This window comes from Plectropomus leopardus, chromosome 14 (genome assembly GCF_026936395.1).
Source record: "Plectropomus leopardus strain MGB_pleo_1.0 chromosome 14, ASM2693639v1, whole genome shotgun sequence".
Taxonomy (NCBI): Eukaryota; Metazoa; Chordata; class Actinopteri; order Perciformes; family Serranidae; genus Plectropomus; species Plectropomus leopardus.
Window position 1 is genome coordinate 24,285,333 of NC_142189.1, and position 27,985 is coordinate 24,313,317.

General features: G+C 38.6%; 1 protein-coding gene across 6 annotated transcripts in view; it reads left to right on the plus strand.

Moving 5' to 3' along the window:
• Window positions 1–27,985, plus strand: part of rock2a (rho-associated, coiled-coil containing protein kinase 2a) — a 47,188-nt gene that overhangs the window by 6,526 nt on the left and 12,677 nt on the right. For all 6 annotated transcript variants that reach the window (XR_015778599.1, XR_015778600.1, XM_088087145.1 and 3 more), the window contains exons 2-18: window positions 13,813–13,894; window positions 14,000–14,100; window positions 14,886–15,023; window positions 15,409–15,669; window positions 16,903–17,047; window positions 17,226–17,364; window positions 18,332–18,423; window positions 18,646–18,805; window positions 18,915–18,969; window positions 20,706–20,794; window positions 20,886–20,934; window positions 21,359–21,494; window positions 22,683–22,774; window positions 24,022–24,268; window positions 26,045–26,151; window positions 27,408–27,567; window positions 27,822–27,982. Coding sequence is in view for 4 of the 6 variants with exons in the window: in XM_088087145.1 (XP_087943271.1) it covers window positions 13,813–13,894; window positions 14,000–14,100; window positions 14,886–15,023; window positions 15,409–15,669; window positions 16,903–17,047; window positions 17,226–17,364; window positions 18,332–18,423; window positions 18,646–18,805; window positions 18,915–18,969; window positions 20,706–20,794; window positions 20,886–20,934; window positions 21,359–21,494; window positions 22,683–22,774; window positions 24,022–24,268; window positions 26,045–26,151; window positions 27,408–27,567; window positions 27,822–27,982 (2,214 nt within the window). In the remaining 2 variants the exon portion in view is untranslated. The remainder of the gene's footprint in view (window positions 1–13,812; window positions 13,895–13,999; window positions 14,101–14,885; window positions 15,024–15,408; window positions 15,670–16,902; window positions 17,048–17,225; window positions 17,365–18,331; window positions 18,424–18,645; window positions 18,806–18,914; window positions 18,970–20,705; window positions 20,795–20,885; window positions 20,935–21,358; window positions 21,495–22,682; window positions 22,775–24,021; window positions 24,269–26,044; window positions 26,152–27,407; window positions 27,568–27,821; window positions 27,983–27,985) is intronic.

Sequence of the window (27,985 nt, forward strand, 5' to 3'; positions counted from 1 at the left end):
ACTGGAAATGGGGGGGGGGGCTCTGTGTGGCTCTGTCTGAAGGTAACAAAATCTACCTGTCAGCCCCTCTAATGCTCACTAATTTAAAATGTTATATATAGGAATGCGTGATAATATAGGTACATCATCGTATCAGCCGATATTGCCTTTAAAATGAAATATTGGAATCAGCCAAAATGCTCATTTTTCAAAAAATATTCTTTTTATTGATTTTAACAGATAACATGTACACAACAAAACAAAACAAATACACCCCCCTCAAGGCTTCTTCTAGGCCTTTATCCCAGTCTGTTATATGTTTCAAATTCTGGAAGTTAAAAACATGCTCATTTGTGCAGATATGACAAACCAACTTTTTTGTTTTAATAGCGACAAAGTAATCATGTAAAAAACATCAGATAAATGATGTAGCACAGGTAACAAAACAACATATCTGAAATATATACAAGTATGATATTAAGTTTGATACAAGTATGTATGAAGAATATAAATAACAAAAACTAAACAGATGATAAAACAGATATGTAAATAAAGTACATGAAAATAACGATAAATAGGGTCAAAGGCGTACAAATAAAGAGGTAAATTTGGTCAGAGGATTTGGGAAAGAAAGATGCATTATTTTCCATATCATTTATTGGCGGTATGAGTTGTTGTATTATGGAAAATCAGATAATGGCAAAAAAAAATCCAATATCGTGCATCCCTAGTTATAAATCGTTTTTTTTTAAATCCATACAAAAGACAAAGTGTTTTGTTTAGGGTTATGTGTGAATATTATTTGGCCATATGGCTTCATGGAGTCTCTACTGGTTGCCTGTCAACCTCACTGTAATGATAAGGAAAGTAGCTGATTTTAACATGGATCGTTAGTGGATTGTAGTGGATGTAGCATTTTCAGGGCAGCGTGAGTGCCTCCTCTGACATGATCATCGTGAGTTTACTGCATCTGTTCATCCTAAAGTCTTCCTGGAGAACATCTGTTTGTTTCAAACATGTTTTCTATTGTTGACGGGACGCCGGATAAAACTAGCTAATCTGTCACACAACAGTGAGATCACATCGCCTATTTGTCAAACAGTCATTGTATTCTCCTTGTACCTGCTCATTAATTCAAGTTATTGGCTGCCATTGTTGAGCCCTGCTTTTTAGCCTGCGCAAAGCAAAACATCAGCCCTTCCCATCGGTCAGTGTCATCTAATAGGCCGATGACAGCCAACAAGGCAAATATCGGCTGATAGCAGTGTTAACCAGGTGCATCCCTAGTTTTATCTCTAAATTAACACAGGATGCCTCAACATAGACATTACTTGCTAATATATATATCCTTTATTTAACCAGGTAAAAGACTATTTGAGATTTAAAATCTCTTTTCCAAGAGTGACCTGGCCAAGAGGGCAGCTTAAAACAAAGATACAACAATAAATACAGACAAACAAATATAACGATCACACAATACAAAGAGCGAGCACAATCTCCAGTTCAAATTTCAGTTATTGGAGTAGCAGTCACACTGGCCAATAGCGCTATTTTCTCGACCTTTTAAAAGTGACTTAAAATACCGCTAGCTAAACAAAGTTACAATGCTAACTTAGTTCACCGACAAACAAAAAAGAAAGTACCACTGAGTGATAAAGTCCAGATTTCTAAAGTATTATTAAATGTCATTGACAGTGTGATGGTTAGTCGTTGATAATCACACACAAGCACAGACCTACCTGCTGTCAGGACAAAACGAGTTTTCATCCCTGGCACCAGTGTGCGTTCACACGCTACACAGTGATGTAATGATCCTTCTTTTATGGTTTCCATGCAAGACTTCAGGAAGTTACTGCGTCTGACCTAGAAACTGTCTGATGTGTCATTCCTTGTAAAACCACAACATGTCTTTATTTATTAGCAACATCATACTGAGTTAGTAAGAGGTCTTTCTAAAATGTTGTGCTCTGGTTTGACCTTTGCTCAAGATGTTGTATGTTACATTTTAATGTTAGTACTTTTCTGTTAGTGTTGATGTTAATTTTTTGGGCCCCAAAATCATCTCTTAACATCACTATTCCCACATTTTTCTGATGGAGAGTCACATTTTAAAAACAAAATCTGTGGGAAAATAGCTATACTTAAGTTAAATGGGCTGGATTGTTGTTGATCTCCCAGCTGCTGTGCTACATCAGACGGCTGCTGTTTACTGTTTACCTAAAATTTATTTCTGACTGGCATGAACATTATGTCAAATGACTTTAAAAGCAATGTATTTGAAACAAAAAAGTAAAGTTACTGATAGATCTTGAGCATTTTGCTTTTACAGGGTAAAAGGCTTTCCCCAGCCTTCTGTAAAACATTCATTACAAACTGAGCAAAAATCAAAGTCCAGCTCACAGAGGCACATAGATAAATATACACATACTTAACAGCATATTATATAATACTTCGGACAAATAGAACAAGATGTGAGAAGGTCCAAGATCCACCTTACAGGGATGTGAGGAGGAATTCAGAAAATGAGGAAGAAGTGAATGGCTATGCTGTATGTCCAGAAAAAAATCAAATATTCCATCTATTCAAAGTGTTATTAATACTGCGACTATGCTACAGCTGAATTCCCCATCTGGTTTTGTGATAAACTGCTGTAAATCTCATCTATTCTCATAATCTGACATTTGGACTTGATGCAGAGCTGGAATGGGATGTCTTGATGTGTTTACAGTTGAATGCTTCTCATGTGAAAGGAAATGCATACACCCTGAGATTTGTCATAATCTGCTGGATCTTCTTGTCTAGACATAAAGACCGTGGCTGAGATATTGTGGTCGTGCACACAACGGTGCATTCAGAAACGACGCAGCTTGTGAATATAAATAAATCAAACAGCACTCAGTCTAATCTTTGTGCATACTTTTGGATATCGCAGCTCTGATAGAAGATTTAGACTTTTGAAGAACTTCAGTTTCCACACTGATCAAAATGACAAGTGAACCGAGTTATGCAAAGCACACACGCAGTGCACACCTCTTGTTGTTAAATTCTGTTGTCGGCTTGTGCAAAATCTTCATCCAGTTGTGTGAATGTTAAGGAGTTTGTTACCTGAGTCTTGGTGTATTTTTAGTTTTAAATGAGGGTGTGAGTGTGCAGAGAGGAGAAGAGAACAGGAGTCTCCCACGCACAATACATAACCCATCCATCTGGCCACAGCGTTATCATTCCATCACAACGCGCTGCTGAAACACTGCCTCCCACACACATACACGCACTTTCTCTCACGCATACATATGCACAGGCTTGGATATTCATGGACACACATTTGCTTTCATTTTCACAAACACGTTATTCACTTGATCTTAGCAACACACAAGGTGCATTGTGTGAAACCAGCAGCAACGATAGAACAATACGACACATGAGCAAACGGCCGTGGATTCCCGGTGATTTCGTGCAGCTTGTATTTCCTTTAACAAACCCAAACATGAGTGTTTGAATGTGTGTGGTATTAGTCTGGTGGTGTTTCAGTGTTGAAGCTGGCAGTTATATTTCAAATAGTTTGTGCTGATACTCAAAATATTTATACACAAATTTAACCATGTTCATGCCAGAGGGCTGAAACTGAAACCCTCAATTGAAACCCAGCCTAATAACGTCATAATAATGTTACTGGCTTTTAATGGCAAATTGGTCCACTCTATTCATTCAAAGGCAGGGAAACTGAAGTCATTTGCTGCATTAGATAAGGAATTATGTCACAAAAAATAAACTAATTAAAGTGTTTCCTGCTTCTCAAATATGAATATTTCATTTTTATTTACCCTTATGGACCAAATCCACAGGGCTGTACACTACATTATTTCAGTTGAATCAGATGTGGCTATTCAATATGAATATATGACATTTCAGGTTGTTTTTCCATATCAAGTTTTAAAGTTTAAATGAGTTCAGTGGGATGTTCAACAACATTTTTTGCAGGTATTAAACAAAAGCCAGAGACTGTGTTGTAGTAACTTGCTGTGTGCAGAAAATTCACATCTTCTAATCAGACGAGAGAGGATGGTGTTATCTCACAGTCATACAGTGCAATCTCTTCTTCCTCTGTGCTGCCGTATTATGTCTGCTGCAGCCTCTACCAAAGAGTAATTTGACAGTCAAGAGCACTCACTCTACAGCAAAATCTGGGGACCAAAATGTCTCTAAAGTTTGCTGCACAGCACACTGACTACCGCAACAAACCAAAAGTTCTTGACTTGAAGCAATCTCAGTCAACTGAGGGGTCTCCGACTGATAATTCGAATCCCCGATTTTTGGGGAGCAGCCCTACAAACCACAGCGATGTTGCACTAACACTTCCATGTAGATAACCGGTTTTTGATTTCAATTGGGTAGACTGTGTTTATGTCAGCCATAGCTGTAACTTTTAAAGTTGGTCTTTTTTATCTGACGTTTCTGCTGTGCTTATTTTATGTACTTTCTTGCTTTGCCATCATCTTTTATAAACCCAAATCTACCAGCATGGAAGCTAAGCCATGTACTGCTGTGGACAGGGGCTGCAGAAAAACTTATTTCAGTCACCTACAAAGACCCACCAATAACAAATCAGTATTACTTCAAACATGCGCTATATTTGGAATAATTTCATCATTTTATCTTACACCCTAACTGATGAAGGCAGCAGTAGGCCAGCAGCTTCTGTGCTCTAAAACGATTGTTTTTGTCACTAGAGTCTGGTGGCTTTGTCATTACGGTTTCAGTTCTTTTTTTTAGTTGAAAAACAAAATGAACCAATTGAGGCCATGTCTGCTCAGTGCCGTTTCATTTGTCCTAAGTAAGTGACGCAGTGCGGTTTTCTACACACAAATTGTTGTGGACAGACATTGTGTTTCGGCTTGTATGATAGTGAACTGTCTCTTTCTGTTTGGACTGATAATCAGAAAAAAGAAGACATTTTAAGACCTTATCCTGAGCTTTGGGAACTTGTGATTGGCAATTTTTGCTAGCTGCTAACACTTTATAGATTCATTTAGAAGATGATCACCTGGCTCCTTACCTCTTGAAACAAGGCAATGTCTACCTGTGACCCTTTACCAGGGGTTATGGCCTTAGTATCAACATGAATCATGAGCACCTCAAGAATAAAGAAAAAAACTGCAAATTTTTCTTTTTCACGTTGTCTCCTTTAATGGATTTTTTTCAGAGGCTAAATGAGGTGAAAGTATTCATTATTTTGCAACTAAAAAATAAAATTTTGAGATTTTTTTGTTTTCTTTCTTACTCCTCAGATATATCTTGGCACCCCTTCTGGGGTTTCTGACTCTTAAATAGAGAACCTCTAGGTTAATCAGTGATGAAAACAATTGTTACAGTTGATATTTCACACAAATCCTGGCTTATATATGTATTGATTTAAAAGAACAAGGACATAAATGTTGGAGTACAATGTAGTTGGTTTGTATTTAGAAACATAACCCCCCCCCCTTTATCTTTTTTCCTTTTTTGTAAGTGGAACATTATGAGCATTTAGAGAGCCGAGTTTAAGGCAAACACACAGCAGGACGTTACGTACATACAGTTCTTTCTTTGCTATGTATTTTTCCAGGCACATTTTTCAGTATACTTTATAATAAAGCACGGGTGCCAAAACTGCACAGGGCACAGGAGCATGGGACAGAAATCTGTCAAATGCTAGAGTAAGACATACTCTTGTTATTCCCTGTGGAGACATTAGCTGTGCTATTTGTGAGCCTCAGCAGGATTCCTGCCGTTGTGTCTTTCTTGGAGGGTTTACGGGCCATGCCTGGCACGGTCCCCTCACTCTGCCCGGCCCACCGTTTATCCCCACAACTATTTTTAAAACGGCTGGAATTCAATCAAAACATTAACTTTCTGCTCAATCCTTTTAAAGCCGCAGCAGTGCTGCTTGTTTTCTGTTCCACATGCCTAGTGATGAGATGGGTATGAGGGGAGGAAGAGGGATTTTTTTTGAAGAGAAATAATTGCATATTGAGCTGGGACAGTTTGTTAGAGGCTTTGACTAGTTAGTAGTGTTACTCCTCTCTGTGTTTAGCGCCTTTCAGGTGAAACATCATCACATTCCTGACTGGTGGATCCACGTGGCTTTTTATAGGGTGATAAAGAGCGGAGGCAGGCGAAGGGAGAGCGACAGCTCCATAATGTCAACAGCAGGTTGGGTAAATAAAATGGAAAAGAATAGAAAGTGCTGAAACAGGGTGCTTATAAAACTCTTGCCTGCTGCTTCTCTGCAGCTTCAACTCTTTGTATTTTGCAGGAGTTGCTAAGCAACCAGCCATAACCCATTGGCTGGAGTACAGTATAGCAGAGATAAAATGCTCAAGTGCTATCTAATAGATACATAACAACCCTACTGATAAGACTAACTGTACGGATAATGCTCCTATCAGCTCAGGAAGACATTACTGTAAGCCTGTCACTGTGAGTTGTACTGGGAAGTGTCCTGTATATCAAGCCCGAGTATAGGAGCTGACATCATCGTTTGTAATTATTTAGATCTATTGTTCCAAAAAAAAGGAAAAAAAAGAAAGCCTTTCTTGCAGATGTAAGTGAAGCCAGCTTAACTGTGGACGAGGACAGGAGGATATGTCTTTGTCTGGAACAGGTCCAGATCAGTCAGATGCATGAAAGTTTAAATTGTTGATCCAGCTTTACACTTCCCCAGACACTTGTCAGTTTTTTAATATTTATAAATAACCACTTCAGCTGAGTAGCCGAGAAATGTTCTCCAGAGTCTTGTTGGCATTTTTTTTACAGTAACTCTAATGGAAGCAAATTGGAAGAGCTGTGTGCAGCCATTTCTCTTGTGGTACTCCAATGCACTAAACAGCTTATTATGTATGACCTGCAGGGTCTCTGTGAATCATGATGTCTTGAAATATCTGCTAATGCAGTGAAATAAAGCATTTTAAAGGGTAATGCACCAATTTTCAAGAGCAAAATATTACAGAAAGGCCTAGCTGATGCTTCTCAGCCTTTTTTGTGTAGTAAGCCAGCCAAGCAATTGTAACAATGTTCCTGCATATCCTTAAAATGTTTTTTAAACTGTGTAATTCTAAAAAAGGGCTTAATTGGTAATAAAAAAATATCTTAAATCATTCTTTAAAAAAAAAAAAAGCAAAGACATTCATTGTTTCCCATAGAATCTGTGTGTTGCGGTAGCTGAAGATGATGGAGGTGGGGTTGGGGAGAAATTGATTAGTTGATTCAGTGAGAGCTGATCAGATCAATGGATGAGAGGAGAAGCAGAGTGCAGATTGAGTGAATGCAAACTTTTAGACCGAGCACAATGCTAACCATATGCTAGTATTGTGCAATGAATAACCGCACGGAATATATATTTCAATAGCAATGGATGTTATAATTATGGCCCCCTGCCACAAATAAATGAATCTGTGGAAAACCCTGACATTGAAAGTAGGACTTTTTGAATCATTTTGTTTCTGACTTTGCGTCATAAAATCTCAAAATGATTGGTATCGTCTATTTTATCAAATGCTAAATTATCAAACGCCTCTTTGTGACTGACGTCACATAAATCAGTATAGCACATAGACCCAACAACACTTATTTTGTTCCAGCAGAGTATCAACTGTCCCGGAGTTAGCTGTCACTGTACCCCGGACGACATTGGGAAGTGCAAATTTCACAAAAATTGTCTGTTTAACCAGTATTCCCTGGCATGACTGCAACACAAGGCAAAACAAGGTTCAAGGCAATGCATACGAGGGTTCGTGTATTTTAATGCAAAAAAAAAAAAAAAATTCAAGCTTGGCACAATAGAAACAAGGCAGTTAGAGCGAAATTGTCCATAACCCTAAGTAGTTGTCTGTTTATGTTTATTTTTCTTTGGTTATCGCAAAATCAATCCTAAATTTCATTCCATGGGGCATTTAAAAGTCTTAAATCTAACTTGCCTTAGTGTGTAAGAACTCTGTTTAAAATGCAGTCTGATTTGCAAAAGAAAAAAACATTTTTTTCTCATAAAGACCCACAGGCGCCTCTCATCATCACCAGGGCAACATGTATTTATTTATCCTTCCTCCAGACTTGATTCATCTTGTTTAACGGGGAGATGTAGAATTGACAGAGAAAAGCAATAATATGTCAACAAGAGGTCCAGTTTGTAGATATGGAATGTTTTCTACATGCCTGTAGCGAGTCCAAGTATTGCAACAGAGTGTTTACTTTGTATTTCGTGTGGCAACTGTTGACAATCAACGTTTGTCGACTTTATCATGTCCAAAGTTGGAAATTTGTAAAACTGAATCCCCTCTGCCTGCCATGCTGCTTTATTGTGCTTTTTGGGATGGTATCACTTCCAACAGCACAGTGTAACAGAACAGTATGTACATGATTGATTATTAATGGAAGTTTGTGATAAGCAGTGACCTTTTCCTCACAAAACACTTAAAGCTTCTGAACTATTCAGTGTCACTTGATCTCTTTTTGCTGCATTGTTTCCGTGCATTGCCTTGGACGGAAAAGTGGACAGCACCTCAGGTGCATAAGCTCCACATGTGACCTTTTCCAGCTGTGTCCGGCTGTCTGCCTCTGCAAACCATCAACATTTTTGATCGCAGAGCTGAGGGACCGATAGACATGTTGTACTACTGAAAAAAGGCAGTTTGTTTGCTTCAAGAGGCCTGAAAAATGTGGTGGTTTCATGGTGTACTTATTTGCTCCTGAGAAATCAGCAGCTCAGCTATGCAGATTATGATAGTATTCATTTTTGGAGATTGCCAAACTGATTATATTTGATTTTCACCAGCATCTAACAGAGTTCAGCCCGCAACCTAAGGCTGCTGTGGTTTGCATTGGCTCGAAAGTTGCTAGGAAACCAAGTGTTTAAATGACAACAGCAATAAATCAATAACTTAATAAATACACCAGCATTCATTTGTCATAAAAGCACAGACTTACATGAAGATTAAATGTTTGAAATTAAACGTTGGAAACTGCATGATTTATTTGAGGCCTGTAGCATTATGGGAATTATATCTGAGCTATATCATTGCTGCTGAATGCACAGTGACCAGTTGCCCTCCTGCTCTTCAGATACTGTAAACCAGCAAACCAAGATTTCATTTTAACTTATTTTATTTATAAAAAGTAATGTCGTGACATGTTTAAAGGGATACTTTGCCAGCTTATCTTAGGTTTGTATCATAACAGTGCGGGTTGTATGTGTCAGTGCATTGTGGTAAACTTCCCTCCATCTAACCAGTGCCTAGGTCTCTGGCGCGTTTTTGCTGGCTCTCAGGGCGGTTGCTGCTACAGGCATTACTTTTGCATTTTTGTGTTGTCTGCCACCCATGCTGCCACCGCAGACACAGAGAGTACGGAAGCAGATCAAGCATAGGATCCGCTTCTCTCTCAAACTCGGACCAAAATCACATCAAATAAAACTAGACAGTGCTGACTGAATAGAAATCGAAATTATTTTACTGCATCGCCTATTTCTCACCTAAAATGTTTTCAGAAACATGTTCTAGTTTACAGTTTAACTGCAATATGAGATCATTTGTTACCAGCAGGCCACCATTGTGCCAAACGTACAAGTTATGTCACCCACCAGCGGAAGCATTTATTTGTCTGTTGTGGTGCAGTGCCTTCTAGTAGTTAAAGGGTTTTTTTTTTAACCTCTTGAGCAAGAGCAAATGCCACACTCCTTCCTCTCTGTTTTCTGTGATCATGTAGTAACAATTTCAAACTATTCGTGTCTCTCTACTGCATAGCCTTCTTTTAAGAAAAGGCCATTTTTCTAGCAGTGAAATATGAAATCACACAACAAAATCTTACACTCAAAAAAAAGGATAAAGTAAATTAACAATAAAATAAAGAAGAATAGGACATGTATATCATCTGTGGTTTGTGCAGCTGTTGGTTAGTTTCTTCACATCTTGACACAACCATTGTTTTCTGTAATGTAGATACCACAGCAGCTCCATCTTTAAAACAGGCCACAGTCAACTATGAAGACATCTTTGAACATGTAATGTGTGAGCATTACACAGTGAGCAGGTGTCAAGAAGTGACCGGGTGTTGATTTCCAATGTTGCAGATATTTTGGCAAGGTGTACGACAGATAATGTATTGGATGCATTGTTTACACGGTCATACCTGTACTGCAATGCATGTGTAGATTGAATTTTTGGCTGCAGACGAATGCAGAGCAGCAGTAGCATAGAATGCTGCCTTGGAGGAAATGACTTGCACACAGGGACTGGCTTCATGACATAGTGAAATTATCTGTCAGCCTTGGGGTGGGGTGGATCATTTCCTGTATTGCTCGTAGGGAGATCCTCGTGCGTGTATGTACGTGCACACGCACTCGGCAAACCCCACTCCACCCCCCGGCGTTTGTATTTTTTTTCCCTTAAATAGTAGTTTTGTGTGAGGTCAGTCCTTTAATGGGGAAGTGAAATAGAGATGATGAAACAGAGTGTGCAGCTCGCTGCAGACGGACTGCAGCCGAGCGGAGAGCGATGGAGAGAGCAGGAGGATAGGCTGATAAGACGGAGGGAGAGCGGCAGAAAAAGGGCAAAAGAGAAAAGTGGAGGAGAAATGAGTACAGAGGGAGCGAGGGTAACATGAAACAGATTGTGCCATCCTGTCTAGTACAGTGATGATGTGAATGATGGAAGAACAAGACGAAAAAGGAACAAGACATGTTTGAAAGAAACCAGTTAGACCAATGGGTCAAAGTGGGGTTCCTGTGTTCTCTGTTATAACATTTGGCTTGGTCCAGTGTTTCAAACAGCTCCTCATTGACCGTTCAGGAATGCGTAGCTGACAAAAGTTGATAGATGACTTCCTCATTGTAACACACTGTAACAATTATGGCTTTGCATCAGTCTGTCTTTTGCTTATTTAACAGTTTCCCTGCATTGCCCTGGGTCAAACTGTATCCATTAAAAAATGACTGAATGTTACACATAGTCAGCTTGTGTTCAGTGGACCAAACCTGCTGCAGTTGCCAGCTTCTGTTCCTGTTCAGGCTGCTGCAACGCTGCTCACAGAGTGGAGAATAAAGCCACCTATAAAGACACTGAAAAGATTTAGATTTTTAAAATGATATGGAGCCCCGAAACTGCCAAAATGTAGTAATAGTGTATCAGACAAGTCAAAAATCCAACTAAATTCATCAGTGAATAATATTGTTGGTTACATGATTACATGAGTCTCATTTGTCCAGTTGTATGCTCAATGCTTCCTCAACAGATTTTCGCTAAAACCTTGGTATTTAATACAACATTAAAATGACACTTATCCATGCTCTCCTCAAAGCCAGAATCCAATAGTGAAGATTTTTTTTGTGAAAATGCATGTGTTTGGGACGTATTGAGCATACAACTTGATAAATGTGTCTGAGAGTTCATAAACTGACGTTTTGATGTAGTTTTTCCCAATGTTTAAGTGGTCCCCAATCAATAAAACAATTTGTTCACCGTTTTCAGTGGAGAAATGCAAGAAACAAGTTTTTCTTCACAAATTCAGAGTAACATGGCTTCATTTGTTAGTTTAGAAATGGTCATATTGTGGATGAAATATTCCTTTAAGCTGACTTTGTGTACTACAGTACATACTGCTGTAGCATCACTGCCTGCAAACTGACATCAATAGTGTAACATTATCTTCATCCTAAAGTCTCTTGTGTTCATCAAGGACCTCAATCAACATGGCTTGGAGTTACTCAACAATCATTTAACAATATTTATTGATGAGTTCATTTATATTTTCTCTGTGCTGGGGAACTATGATGTGATATCTGAGAACCTTATGAAAATATTAACATCAGGCAAAAGTTACCTGTGCAGTCTGCATGGATCAGGATTTCCTTTAAGGATCGGTCTTGATTGGGTGGTATAGTTCAAAGAATACTGGATTTTTGAGGGTGATCCAGAATGTTTTTCAGTACTTTTTATTTCTTGAGGTGAACAAATGAGTCAACAAACAGCCTTTGCAATAAATAACCCATTTATTACAGGCTTAATTTAAACTTTTGCGGTTTTTCATGATAGTCACTCATGTTGTCAAGAATATTGATTAATTGACACATTAATTCTGAATATTTGAAACAGTTTGAATACTCATCTTCTGCAGTATCAATACTCTGGTACTAGGGCTGTCCGACTCTCTAATTGTTAATGTTTACTGTAATTTAGCTTTTTTTTTTGCGACTAACTAAGAAACAAAAAGTCATTGCTGTGTTTTAGTATTTTTCTATTTATGTTTTAACAAAAAAAATTAAATGCTATACTCTATGTCAATTTTCCCCTGTGGTACTGAAAATTATATTGAGTATTGATATTTTTCAAGGTATTGTATCAAAGTCAGAAAAAATTTCCTATTGTGATAACACTTATAGTCACCACTTACAAATGCTCTACTCATGTGTGAAGCATTATTTTGCTGTTCATGTTCCGTAAGCTGGTTGTCATATCCACGAGACACAGTTTATGTGTTCAGGCAAAATATGTCGAAAGTACCAATGAGTACTTTGAGTACCATGATGAGTGTGGTGAATGCAGTTCATAAACAGTGACGTCAAACTGTGCGGAGGTGAGCTCATCTCTCGTAGACAGACACAGAAACAGTGTGGTCATCATTTGTCGGCAGATAAATAACACAGACATTGAAAGAATCAAGTAGGTCACTGCTGATGGTGAAATGAATCATCCTGCGTCTCTCTCTCTCTCTCTCTTCCTCTCTCGGAACAAAGCCTTCATTTAAAACCATTTGCTTTGCATGTAGTTGCTGTTTACATATCCAAACCATCACGCTGATCACTGTTAAATGAAAAGCTGTGGCAAAGCTGTTATTTTATTTTTACTTTTATTCAGACTCGCTAGGTCTGTAGCAATGATGTGTAACCATTTTTGTTCTGTGCGGTGGTAAGAAAATATACAGAAAATAAACTCTCCTTAGAAATACACCCAGTGGTCAGTAATGTTAAGTTTGAATGCAGCTCTGCTGCTGTATAAAGCCCTGTGGGACTCACACTCCACTGCCTTTATTGGGTTGATTATTTTCACCAGGGACGCCCAATAGCTCACCTGATAGAGCGAGTGCCCACTTACTAAGAGTGTGTCCTTTCCCACACTTAAGCTGTCCTATCAAATGAAAAATAAATAAATAAAGAATGTATTCACCAGTTAGTTTCTTTTCATGTTTTGTAAAGTACAGTCTTTCCTTTTTTTGTAGTGGCACTGTTGCTACCGTGTCACAACATTAAGAGTCAAAGTTACGTAAGATATGACACATTTCCTCTGTATTCGGGCGGCAGCAGATGTTCATTCTGCAAAGTCATTAATGCATTATGTCCAACATTAACCTAAATGACTGGAAACTAACAGTATATATTTGACAGTCAAGGTGTGAATTTTCACATAAATCTGCCCGTTTTGTGATTAAATTTATAAATGGAAAGAAAAAAACAAAACACTTCCTGGTTTGTCACTAAGTAGTTGTCGTGTTTTAGTTGCAACACAGTGACTTGCAGTATGACGTAACCTTCTATGATCAACACACTCATGTTTGCGAAGAATGTGTTGTAACTTGTGCTTGGTACTTGGGTTTTTAAAATGCTGCGTGATAACACACAATCTGTACAAATTTCCTTCTGAGTTTAGCACCACATAGTTTTATTCCTCATCTCATGTCAGTGACATGGGAAAGATGGACACACAATAACAACAATACATACATGCTCGACAGTGATCTGATTTATCTGAACTACTTCATCAGTGTTGTTTTTTTCATGACTGATGATTATTGTTCTGTCTCTCTGTGTAGGACTCCATAAACGCCCTGGTCTTAGACTTGGACTACCCTGCACTACGCAAGAACAAAAACATTGAAACCTTCTTGAACAGATGTAAGTAGTTTTGTGTTCCAGTGATAATGTGACACAGGAAGATGGAGAACAGTTTTTGTTGTAGTAAACTTACAACATGGGAATCTTTTTTCTCTCTTTACTCAGATGAGAAAGTTGTGGGACAGACTCGAGACCTCCAGATGAAGTCTGAAGACTTTGACAGAGTTAAAGTCATTGGTCGAGGGGCATTTGGTGAAGTCCAACTTGTGAGTATTTATAATAATCTCTGCCATGGTTTTCTGAAAGACTACTCATAATTGCAGTGCAGTTCCAACACTGTTGTTCTAGTCAAAGCCTCTGAGGTGAATACCATTTGTAAATCAGCCTAAAGCTGCTCATAATCTGGAAACATCGGTTATGATGGAACTAACTGATATTTCGAGGCAGTCAATGATTATATGCAGTTTACAGTTTTGTGTAACCTGTAAGTCACCATTTGGCCAAAATGTGGCTCAAAATTAGTGTGACAGTGTCCTTAAAAGGTCTCTCAGAATGAAGTTTATAAATTTAGGTCCTTTAAAGGCGTTAAATAGTCCTAAATATGAATTTGTGGGGTCTTAATTGACAGAAAACATTTAATCTAATTTTATTTTTAAATCTTTTCATTTCTTTTTGTGAAAATAAGTCAAAGACCACATTTCTGGTGTTACAAATCTCTAAAGCTACTATTTAACATAATACTGTCTTCTTACTTTATACGTGACTTGCATTTAACTGCTGGCAAAATGTAAATTAACCCAACTCACTCTAATGACCATGCCCCTAGATAAAACCTACCTCTGCACATAAAACTTACAATATTTAAAAAAGAAAACGATGATTTGTCCAAAAATCAGTCTAAAATTTGGCCCTCAAATATCTTGAAAAGGTCTTGTGAAAAGCATTAAAGTGTCTGATACCTGTAGACACCCCGAGAATAAAGTTTAGACTCAAGCTCATATTCTCTGCTCTGTCTTTCAACTGTGATTAACTGGTTATCGCTGCCATGCAGGTTCGGCACAAAGCCTCTCAGAAGGTCTACGCCATGAAGCTACTGAGCAAGTTTGAGATGATCAAGCGTTCAGACTCAGCTTTCTTCTGGGAAGAGAGGGACATCATGGCCTTTGCCAACAGTCCCTGGGTTGTGCAGGTATGACATTTAGTTCACTGCTCAGCGCCTGATTATTATTACTAGTGCTTTTACAGTTATATTCAAAGTTCAAAAGACAGAAGACAGCTTAGTTTTTTACTAGAAGTGTTTCTGCATTGTTCCCTCTTTGGTGATAATGCTATATAATGCCATTTTTTTTATTCTTTTTTTAAAATTTTTAAAACAAAGTATAAATTTTTTTTTTGTGCATACTGTTACATTTTACAAGACATTCTTCATTCTCAGTTATTCAGACAATGTAGTAGTGTTACAGAAATACACACAGCTGTGGCAAACAGATTGGTGCTGGTTTTCATCTCTTGGTGTGTCACCTATACCAGTATAGCTACCTCTAGTAATGTTAGCTTGTGTTTGGGTCGTTCAGTTATGCTGTGCTTTCCAAGATGAGCACTACCTCTACATGGTGATGGAGTACATGCCAGGAGGTGACCTGGTCAACCTCACCAGCACCTACGATGTGCCGGAGAAATGGGCCAAGTTCTACACAGCAGAAGTGGTGATGGCCCTGGACGCCATTCACTCCATGGGCTTCATCCATCGGGACGTCAAGCCCGACAACATGCTGCTGGACAGACTCGGACACCTCAAGCTGGCCGACTTTGGCACATGCATGAAGATGGACTCTGTGAGTTGAATCCCATCAATGAAACCACTGATACTATAAGAAAAAATGCAGATAACACAGTGCTGTTGAGATGTGATCCACAGTTTATAGACACCAATATAAATCACAATTCGTTAGTCCCACAAATTCCGGTAAACTTAACAGTGTGTAGGCGATAAAGCTGTAAAGACTGAAAGCATCTTGATGGTAAAGCTGTACTGTAACGTTTTTGAATTCTCATCGTGAGCATGACAAACTTGTATCAAGTTCATTATTGCTCAGGACTTAAATCAGCTCTTCTAGAACTTAGATGCATTTGAGATTTTAGACCGTTGGATTATTCAGTCAGAGAGCAAACTTTAGTTTCTTCTGACACATCTCATAAACTGGTGTATTTAAATTAATATGTTGCAATTGACTTAAAGGGACAGTTCGCTATTTATCAGTAGAGATTGTATTGGTCTGAGTTGCCGAGTATTGGAGATATCTGCTGTGGAGATGTCTGCTTTCTCTGCAATATGATGGAACTAGATGGCACTCAGCTTTTGGTGCTCAAAGTGCCAAAAAACATTTGAAAAACTCAACATCACTGTTCCTTTCCAAAAATCAAGACCCGGTTACTCAAGATAATCCACAGATATTGTCATGAGCAGTTTCATGTAGTTTTTTTTTGTTTGTTTCAACTTCTACCATATCATCAAATAGAAGGAGGCGTGCATCTCCTCATGAACGACAGGCTTGTGACAGCTTGCGATATAAACATTAATGGCACCTTCCTCGGCTGAGCTGTGACATTAGCTAGCTCACTGGTGCTAGGTGAGCTAGCAGTAGATGTACGCTTCCCTCTGCGCAGTGATATGGTTGATGGGTGTAGTTTGATAGAAAGAAAATGATTCCTACACAGGAAGTGCTCATAACAAGGTCTGTGGATTATCTTGAGTAATCAGGTCATGATTTCTGGAAAAGAGACATTGCTGTTGAGTTTTTCAGATGTATTTTTTTGGTGCTTTGAGCACTACAAGCCGAGTGCCATCTAGTTCCTTTATTTAGGAGAGAATGCAGACATCTGTACGACCAATATTTCCTACACAATGCAGCTCAAACCAGAACACTTTAAAATGATAATTAGCACTACAGGTAAGAGAAAAAATATGTATTTTTGATTTGGGGTTAAACTGTCCCTTTAAAGTTGTCCACAAAAATGCTATAATGTCAAGATTTTAAAGGATATTGATTCCTAGATTTCTGTTGCAGACCGGCATGGTGCACTGTGATACAGCTGTTGGGACTCCAGACTACATCTCGCCGGAGGTGCTGAAGTCCCAGGGAGGAGACGGGTATTATGGGAGAGAGTGTGACTGGTGGTCTGTAGGGGTCTTCATCTTCGAGATGCTTGTTGGTCAGTGAACATATAATGACGTTTACAAAACAAGTGATATATTTGCATAGTAAGAGATTTTATTTCTAGTCTTGCACTTTAAATGCTATGTTAAAATCATCTCAGTACAAGAAACAACTGCTGATTCCAATATTCAAGTGCGGTTTATTGACGCTAACTTACTCTTAATTTCTGTTAGGTGACACACCGTTCTATGCCGACTCTCTGGTTGGTACCTACAGTAAAATCATGGACCACAAAAACTCCCTCAACTTCCCTGATGATGTTGAGATCTCAAAAGATGCCAAGAATATCATCTGTGCCTTCCTGACTGACAGGTAGGAAGAGATATAGTCTCACACATAATTAAAGTGTTGCTGGTGATGACGCCAGACTGGGGCACAGGGTTACTTTTATGTGGAGCAGTACTCAGATGTTATATAACATGTTGATGCTGCACACTTTTGTTTAGCACTGGTTTACTTTCTGATGCTTTAAAGCTGGCTTTAAAGGGATAGTTCAGATTTTTAGAAGTGGGGTTGTATGGTGTCACAGTCCATCGTGTAGAGATGCCTGCTGGAGTCAGACGCGGAAGCTAAGCAATTTACTGCTGCGGAGGGGTCAGCAACAAAACATATTTTAGCCACCTAAAAAAAGTCCCACCTAAAAACGCTATATTGACAATATTTTCACTGCTTCACCTTAATGTCAGAGAGTGATTTGCAGCAACAAAATGATCTTCGGTCTACTTCTGCCTCTAAAAGTTATTTTATTTGTATATTGTGTGACTTTGGTATTTTAAAGAGTTGGTTCAGATTGGCCAGAGTCAAACAATGACACAAACAAACTAACTGATCAGGCAGCAGTAGACCAGCAGCTCCTGTGTTCAGCGATGTAAAATTACTGTTTTTGTCAGTGGAGTCTGGTGGCTTTGACGAGAGCGCAGATGGGGAAATTGCTCTAAATATAGTGTACACTTAAATTGATGAATATTTTTTTCTGGTTGTACTTTTTTTGGTGCCTAAAATAACTTTTCTTGCAGTGCATTTCTTTGCATTCATGTTGGACTCAAGCCTGCTTCTCCAAATTGGGTGTGTGCAGACTGTCATCTACAGAATGTAATACACTGACTATGGACAACAACCACATACTACTTGAAAAAATGCAAACTATCCCTTTCCTGTTTTCACTTCTAATGACTCTCACAGAAGAATATGTATCAATAGGTCATGTTTGCCTCTTGAACTAAGATAAAGTAAGCATTTAGTCATTGCTCCACAACTCATTCACGCTCTTTGTTTTGAGGGAGGTGCGATTGGGCAGAAACGGCGTTGAGGAAATCAAGCGGCATCCTTTCTTCAAGAACGACCAGTGGACATTCGACACCATCAGAGACAGTTAGTATCTCTACAGTTCAACAAGCAGCTTCACCTGGGCATATCAAATGCACCTTTTACGCAACTCAAACTCAGAAGTAGAGTTGTTTAGAACTGCAGCAGGATCAGAGTACAAGACAGAATGATTTATTAGACTGAAACCCAAAGTTTTGTTTACACAGCACTTCCTTTTTCCAGCAATTCACACCTTTTTCCTTTCTCTCCCTCTTACTCCTTCCTCAGCGGTTGCCCCTGTGGTCCCAGAGCTGAGCAGTGACATAGACACCAGTAACTTTGATGAGATTGAAGATGACAAAGGCGATGTAGAAACTTTCCCCACACCTAAGGCCTTTGTTGGAAACCAGTTACCCTTTGTTGGATTTACTTATTTCAAAGAAGACCAGTAAGTCATCTGTTTTTCTAGCTGTATCTTATAATTTCAGCACTCAGAGAGATTTGTTCTTGGCTGTGATCTCAACTTTGTGTTGATTTTGTCCGTTTCCTCTCTTCAGGTTACTAAATGCTTCCAACAATACCTCAGTGGCTCACGATAATTTAAAAGGAGAGGTGGGTTCTTTCACTTCTGCACAAACAACTGCACCTTGAGTAACTCCACTATTACTGTCCACCCAACACGTCACAAGAAATGAATAAGTCAGTCGTAATTTTACATGAGCACACAGGCCTGTTGACATTGTGATCAATCCAGCTTCACACTGTAAGATGTTAAGGATTATGATGGAAATGACTCAGAAAAGGATTTATTTCTCTGATCCCATGATTTATGTGGACTTTGTTGGAATTTCAATGTTCTTAGTCACACAGAAATACTTAAGCAGCTATTAGTGTAAGTGGCTGACCTAAAAGCTAATCTCTTATTGACTTTAGTCCTAATTGAGCCGCCTAATCAATCAACTTGGAGGAAGACAACAAAGGCCCAATTTAACACTCCCTGTTGATACACTGCCACTGGATAACTGGCTTTGTTAATAGTATGAGGTATGGGGTCTTTAACATTTATATTCTTTCTTAAAGCTCTGAGCTCTGCAAAAAATCAGCAATAAGTAAGTGCAAAAAAAACATTATAGTTATTTTGTGGGTTAAAGCTCCAGTTTGTATGATTTAGGGGGATGTATTGGCAGAAATTGGATATAATGAATATAATAGTATGTTTACCTTGGTGTAAAATCACCTGAAGATAAGAATCATTTTGTTTTTGGTACCTTGGAACAATCTGTTTATGTCTACATAGGAAGCGGGTCGTCGTCTATGGAGATCACAGTGATGCACTGCCATGTTTCTACAGTAGCCCAGAACAGACAAACCAAACACTGGCTCTAGATTGGGCCATTTTGCATTTTAGCATAGTTAGCAGCCTCTCTTCAACGGGCAGCGTCGGAAAGTGAAACTGCTTCATTTATAATTTTTACAGGTTTTACTCATTTGCTCTATTTGTTTTGGAGAAAACCTAGTCTGTTTGTTTTGGAGAGGAAAAGACCTCTGCAGATAATTTGGCTTCTGGTAAAAACTACCTGAACAATAAATATTGAAGGAATTCTAACCAGTAGAAGTTTCAGCTAGTTGGGATCTGCAGTCCTCCCTGACAGATGCCACTTAATCCTACACATTGCTCCCATAGTAGTTTTCTTTTGTCATGTCTAGAATCCTTTTTATTATGGGATGTTTGGAAGAGCGTATCTTTATTGTTCAAGTCAAAACAGAAGTACAGTTACATGTGAAGGGGTCAGTCGTAGTGGCAAACACCCAAAGAATTCGATCCCATTTCTGGTTGTCTTCTCAGCTGCACAGTGTCTCAGCATCTTTCTTTTGGTTTACAGTCCGCAAATTAAGTCTTTCAGATAACTCCCACAGCTCTCATCAGTGGTTACATCAACAACAACAACCTGGTGACCATATTGAAATATTTAGCAACTAAAGAGACAAAAGTTTCACTCAGGAGTTAGTGGAGACCAAAACAGACCTAAAAGGAATATTGGACTTATATTCAGTATCTTATTTTAAATAAATAATTATTCAAGAACAAGTACTCTGTATCAACTTAAAAAGTGATGATATATCAATGTTGTGTTTACAGCTTGTTATGTTGCCCCCACGTTGCCAAAACTTTGAGTTGATGCAGATTTACAGTCACACAGTCCTGAGAGTGTCAGTTGTGTTAATTGCTTCATTGCATGACACAGTAGAGTCACAGGAAAGATGGATGACATGCAGTAAGGGTCACTAAACTTGAGCATTTTGATTCGTCACTGGGACATGTTTGATTGGTTGTTTTCTCTCCACAGTCAGCAGCACAACAGAAGAAACTACGTCAGCTGGAGATTCAGCTGAATAACGAGAAGCAGGCCAAAAGTGATCTAGAGCACAAACACAGGTACAGGAGCTGTGCAAATATGACTTAACAACAGTAGCTTGATCATCACCGTTACAACTCGTGCAAACATTGTCCTGTTTTCTTTTTGCAGAGCTGCCACAAGCCGTCTAGACAAAATCTCCAAAGAACTTGAGGAAGAGGTAAGCTAATCTCCCTGAAACAACAGTGAAAACACAGTCAGACACCTGTTAGTGTTGGAGATCACTTGCATATTTTTGGCTCTGTCCTACTTTTAATATTTGCTGGTGCAATGACCCGGTTTCCCCCTCTGGGCTCACTCTAGTTCCATCTTTTTCACCCTTTTTTATGGCCTTTTTCAAAAACTATTCAAGTCAGAATAATAATTTCTCACTTTTCACTTGACCATGTTTCGGTTGAATGCCAATGTGTCGCCGTTAGCCGAATTCTAATAGCTGCATTAAACGTCTATTGGGATCGGATTTGTGTCGAGCCCCGATTGAATTCTCAGGAATCATTTCTCATAAAGCGAGTTATAGAATCGCAGCCCCGTGAAACCAGCCCTATAGGAGATGTTGAACAAAGTATTTAATGATTGGTTTTTAGGTGAGCAGCAGAAAGAATCTGGAGTCGAGTCTGAGGCAGCTGGAGAGAGAGAAAGCGCTGCTGCAGCACAAGAGCCTGGAGAGCCTCCGCAAGGCCGAGAGCGAGGCCGACAGGAAGCGCTGCCTGGAGAACGAAGGTGACATGAGACACGTATACATTTTATCACACACATATTAGATATTAGGGCTGTAACTAATGATTATTTTAGTTACATTTTTGTTAATTAATCTGTCCATTATTTTCTTGATTAATTGATCAGTCGTTTGGTCTGTAAAATGGTAGAAAATGGTAAAAAAAAAAGTTGTCGATCTTTATTTCCAAAAGCCCATGATGACGTCCTCAAATGTCTCGTTTTATCCACAACCCAAAGATATTCAGTTTACTGTTATAGAGAAGTAAAGAAGCCAGAAAATATATACATTCAAGATGATGAAATCAGAGAATTTTGACTTTTTTCTCTTTAAAAAACTACTCAAAACCAATTAAGCTATTATTAAATTAGTTGGCAATCTATTTAACAGTTGACAACTATTATATTTTTTACTTATTTCATTTAATTTGTTCAAAGTTCATAAAAGGGGCTTCAGGTGCTAGAAGAGCTTGAATTTGACATTCAGAAATATAAGTCCAAGAATACCTTGAAAATCTGACATTTTTTGACTTGGTCCTTGAAAAGGACTTAAATATAACGGAGGGGAGAACAGAATGATAAATTCAATCAATATTTTATTGATTTAAATGTTTTAAACTAGGAAGCCAAGAACAGCCATTCTTGCAGTTATTTTCAAATGAGTATGAGAATTTTATGACATAATATTTATTTAAATTCCCTTTTACTTGCAATAAGTTTATTTAAGAAATAGCAAGTATGTGCTATCACAATTTTCAAAAGCTATCAAGTCAACACACACAGTGGCACTAATTCTTTTTGGTGTCAAGTTTTCATAGAGTTTGTTTGTTTAATGCAGTTATGGAATCCAATAAAATCTTATGTTTGACAGCTTCCTGTATGCATTTACTAAATCTCTTGAGGAGTTTTGATGGAAAGTTTACAGACAGACTGATATAATGTGGACATTACTGCCATCACCTGGTCAAACAGACTTTTTAAGCAGTGTGGAAACACAAGTCTGTAGGCCTGTTCTCTTGCCTTGCTTTGTGCATGTTGTATAATTTGCACAATAGTACTCATCACATTTTTACGTAACTGTTGCTCTGTTCTGTGACACCCAAATTCTTCAGTGAGTAAAAAAGGATTAATACTTGAGTATTGTTGTCAAGTATTTTGAAATTCACCATGAAACATTGGTCTGTGTCCTTGCAGTCAACAGCCTTCGAGACCAGCTGGATGACATGAAGAGGAGAAACCAGAATTCCCACATTTCAAATGAGAAGAACATTCACCTGCAGAAACAGGTCGGTCACTGAGCGTTACATCTCGTCTGTGGCCACTGAAGTGTAATGTCTGAAAAACCATCTGCTCAACCGATAAGAAAAGCTAATGACTGTTATAAGCCACCGTCATCCAATGTATTAACAAATGTCAAATATTATAAAACTGAGAGGTTAAATTCATTTTACGTATTATCAAAAGTTGTGAAATTACAACCACTGTGTTGCAGTACACTATAGTTCTCAAAACAAAGGGGGCACTATGGAACCAGAAGAGCTGTCGGAGAGTGCAGATTTCTGCCGAGGCCAACAGTCCAGTTTACAATTATATGCAAATCTGCAAGCGCAACACTTTGCACTGTATGTAAAGATATATTTTAAAACTATGAGAACAAGTGCTCCATAATGACTGCCTTCTGTATAAAGTTTGAGCATCTACTTGTTTAGGCTGCCCCAGAGCATTATTGTAACCTGCGAATGAGGATTGTGAAATAGAATCAAAACAAAAACTTACTGTATTTCTACAATGGCCATGTAATTTTTTGTCACTATTGATCTTTAATACCATCTACTGGATTTTAAGATATATTTAATTTATTCCAACAAGACCAAATGCCCTATTTTGCAAGTTAACGAACTTGAAAAATTATTTTTGTATTTCCCCTGTAATTTGGATCCTCTCCAAAATTTAATACATTCTTCCTCGGTCCACACTACACCTTTTTTAGTTTCATGCAAATCAGGCCTGTAGTTTTTCTGTAATCATGCTGATAAACCAACAAACAAACAAACCGAACCAAACTGAAAACATGACCTCCTTGGGAGATTTAATTAAAGCCTTGATATGGACAGAAATATATTTTAGGAATATCGCCACCTAAAAAAATGTAAGGTTCTATCTGTTCTATCTGAACCTCTATGTTTCCAAAATAAAAAAGTCAAAACCTTAAAAAAACAACAACAAAACCTCACCTCACATAATGTTAATAAATTGTCACAGAAAAAGAATATATGATTAACTCAGTTTTGACAAACATGTCAGATGTAACCTTATAATTCTAAGGTGATGAAATGTCTCTAAGTCGAGAAAACTAAATTGTGTATTATAAACAACACTAAGCCTGTATGTCTTTTTTTCAAAATAGTGTATTCAGATATTAAGTTTATATGTAACTAGACGCAGGAGGAAATACTGTAACAGTTAATAAATAAGAAAAGAGATAAATAACCAAATGAAAGTTCTGAAACTTTTCTGCTGTTGTCTCCATCAGCTGGAAGAAGCCAACACGTTGCTGCGGGCCGAGTCAGAGGCGGCGACGAGGCTCCGCAAAGCCCAGACGGAGAACAGCAAGCAGCTGCAGCAGCTCGAGGCCAATGTGCGCGAGCTGCAGGACAAATGCTGCCTGCTGGAGCGTAGCAAGCTGAGCCTGGAGAAGGAGTGTATCGGCCTGCAAGCCACGCTGGAGGCGGAAAGGAGGGAGCACAGCCAGGGCTCGGAGACCATCAGCGACCTGATGGGTGGGTAACACACACACATTGTAAACAATTTAAGATTGGACTAAGTTTAGTTTTGTGTAGATCTATTTATAAACAATGTGGTGTGATAGTAGTGAGTGAAATGCAATTTTGGTCTACCTTAAGGAGTTACTGATAGCCAGTAGTAACCTGTATTTTTATGAGTCGGAAATCCAATTACACGCCTTGGATAAAAATGTGGTATTTCAGCCACTTGTGTCTGCCCAGCAGCTTACATGGCAGATTTACCGGGGCAGCAAGGCAGGCAAGAGTAATGCGACACTCCCATATAGAGAGCAGCAAAGAGGATTTTCAGGCATTAATAAGGAGTTTGCAGTGCAACATGATTGTAGTCAGAATCCATTAAGCAAACAACACGTTCACTATCTGTGTTTGTGTGTGTGAGAGAGGTTGATTTGAATGTATTTGCAAGAGTTTTTATCAGGGCAGCTTTGTCTGGAGGTGCTTTGCAGAGCCACAGTGGCCTTGATCCAAACAAGAACAAATACATCTGATATTTAGAGATACAAGGCTTAAGCCCTGTTTGTCACACTGGTTGAACAAATCTCAGTATTGAAAGTAAGAAAATAATCTCACCTCTCTCTGTCCTTGAATAAAACAACAGCCAGTGTCAACTTAGCAGCCGGTCAGTGTGCAGCAGCAGCAAACTGCGTTTGTCTAACTGTACAAGGCACTTTGTTAACATCAGGGCTGATAATTTAACCTTAATCTGATTGAGGCAGAACTCAGGCTGTTTTAAACCGTCATATAAAAGCTTATATCTGATTGCGCTAATTGAGGTGAGGTCATACTCTGAGCAAACACAGCGCAGTTCACACACCCAGCTTTCTGCTCAGTCTCTCTATTTGTATCAACATATGAACGTGTCAGCTTACTTCCTTTATGGCTTTTTTGACATGCAGTGACCACATGTGCGCTTACAAATTAATCAGTGTAGCACAACATGAATGAATCTGCAGTATTTTCTCCAGTTAACTGGGATATTTGAGGAATAGCATTCACTTAAATATTCATAAGTAAAATATTGCTTTCTGCTGATTCCTTTCTTTAAGCATGGTGTTGTGTTTATGCATATTAACAAATTGTGGCACATGGTGTTGCTGATAAAAAGCAACACCCATTACTGTTCCAGTCTTGCTGGCCACAGATCAATGTATGCATTTAATCTTGCTGGTTTGTGTTTGGCTTAACAGTAGCAGCTGCCAAGCTACAGCTGGCAACCATTTTGAGCAACTGGCAAACAATTGGCCCTCGGCTGGCTCATATGCAACCACCTTTAAACAAATAAAAGTGGCAGGGTTCCCTCAGTCATGGAAAACCTGGAAAAGTAATTGAATTAGTAAAAATTATTGAAAGTTTTGGTTAAGTCATGGAATTTTGTTGTGTGTTATGATATTGTTCACGTAATCTGTAGATAACTCTCCATGAAATGAAGTGTGACAGCATATTTAATTTCTGTAGCTTTCGACAGAAGCTTCAGTGAAGTAAAGCTTTTAAACTTTCTTTTATGTCACATTTTTGGTATTAAGCTGACGTGTAACTGCATAGTTCCTTATTTACTTAAAATATAAGGTGATTAAAAATGGTACCTATATTCTGGCTTTTGGCAGCCAAAGGCTGATACCTGGTTGTCAGCCTGGCAGCCACCTTCAAAGCATACACAGTATGTTGTATGTTATGAACATATTTTGGGGGTAGTTTTATATTCCCTTTGAAACATGCTTCTTCTTTGAGGAATCTCTCTGTTTTTTCTTGCAGGACGAATCTCTGGCCTGGAGGAGGAGGCACGTCAGCAGAGACAGACTCTGTCCAAAACTGAGACTGAGAAGAGACAGCTTCAAGAAAAACACACCGATTTGGAGAAGGTAAACCAGGAAATCAGACTCAAGATGACTTTTTTTCTTTTAAACCTCTATGAACTATGTTCTTTATGAGCACAGGGTTTAACAATAAGGATTGCCTGATTTCCTGGTGCAAGTAAAACGCCACATCTACGTAGTAAATCTAACAACCTACTTGCTTGATCTGGTAAGTGGTGAAAAGAATTGAAAAAATTGTTTTTTCCTGGTGCTGATGATGGAAGGTGCTCAGGAGTGAGCCATACTGCTTCCCTCTCATCTCTGTTAAGAGTTGCACATGCGCAAGCAGTACTGGTTTGGCATCAGCAGGTAAAAGTTTATGAGCTGAGGTGATAACAAGCATTTAAATTTTACTGGAAACAGGATTTTAGCTAGGTGGTGTTGGAGGATGTATGTTTTTCATGACAATTAACTTAACTTATTTGATTATTATTATTATTATTTGATAACCACTAATAAATAAAACATGATAATGGCTATTATATAGGCAAGTAGAAATTGACTACTGCAAAGAGACTTCTGTCCCACTTGCCCAAGAAGTCAAGTGAAACGCTGGAACATACATTTCAAATACTAATACTAACCTTTTAGTATTTACAACCTTCCTCAGTATTTGGTATTGAGAAGCTCTGTTGTCATATGAATACCTGGGGTTTATTTCAGATATCTTGAACTGCAACATTGAAATCAACATAATGTGTATGAGTTAACCAGTGTCAATGTTAAACACTTACATGACATAGTTTTTCTGCAGTGGGAGCAACGCAACAGAGGACAGATAAATAATCTACTAACTGTTCTAAGAGGCGGCCAGTATGACAGGTTTAAAGACAGATTATTATACAACAGATAATAGCACAACTGACTATTACAAATAAGTTTCTGATTACAGGTAACTTAATGGCCTCAATCTTTATAAAATTGTTTATTTCCAAGTACTTACACAGATCAACTGGTGAGGTCAATTTGCTTGATGAAATAATTCAAAGGGCATATTGATCATGAAGCTTTAAGGACTTTAGAGAAGAAGATTGACTATACGGATGGTTAGTTTCACTCAGCGCTTTAATTCGTTGATAATGATTTCAGATTATGTTGATTAAGTGTGCCTCCTCAGAGCTGTATTCTGCTGCAGGAAGTCTGAAGTTGAGAGAGTGCAGCATTTAGCATCAAACTGTTATGTTATTGTGTGTGTGGTTGGTAGCTAGGTTTTGCTCTCAGGGTTTCATTGTGTTTATCTTTTGTTTTTTTTTTTTGCACAGGAGAAGAGTAACAAGGAGATTGATTTGACCTACAAGCTGAAGGTGCTGCAGCAGGAGCTGGAGCAGGAGGAGGCCTCGCATAAGGCCACCAAGGCGCTGCTGGCTGACAAGAGCAAGATCAAAGTTACCATCGAGGGCGCCAAGTCAGAGTCCATGAAGGGTGAGGTCACTAAGCTTTTCTGTCAGACTCATTTCCCACATACCTCCTTTGTTTACTTCACCTGCCTGCTCATCCTAGTTCCTATCGTCACACATTAAATGTTTCAAGATTTGAACTTTGTGAAATAATTTGGCACCAGTGGACGTTGCCATCAGCATTTAATACATTGTTATTAGTTTTACAGTTTTGCATACTTGTCACTGTTTAAGAACATGGCTGTAACATGCAAATACAATTAAACAACTCACACACAGAGATGGAGCAGAAGCTGGCGGAGGAGCGAGCAGCCAAACTTCGGCTGGAGAACCGAATCCTGGATCTGGAGAAGCACAGCAGCATGATGGACTGTGACTATAAACAAGCTCTGCAGAAACTAGATGAGCTGCGTAGACACAAGGATCGACTGACTGAGGAGGTG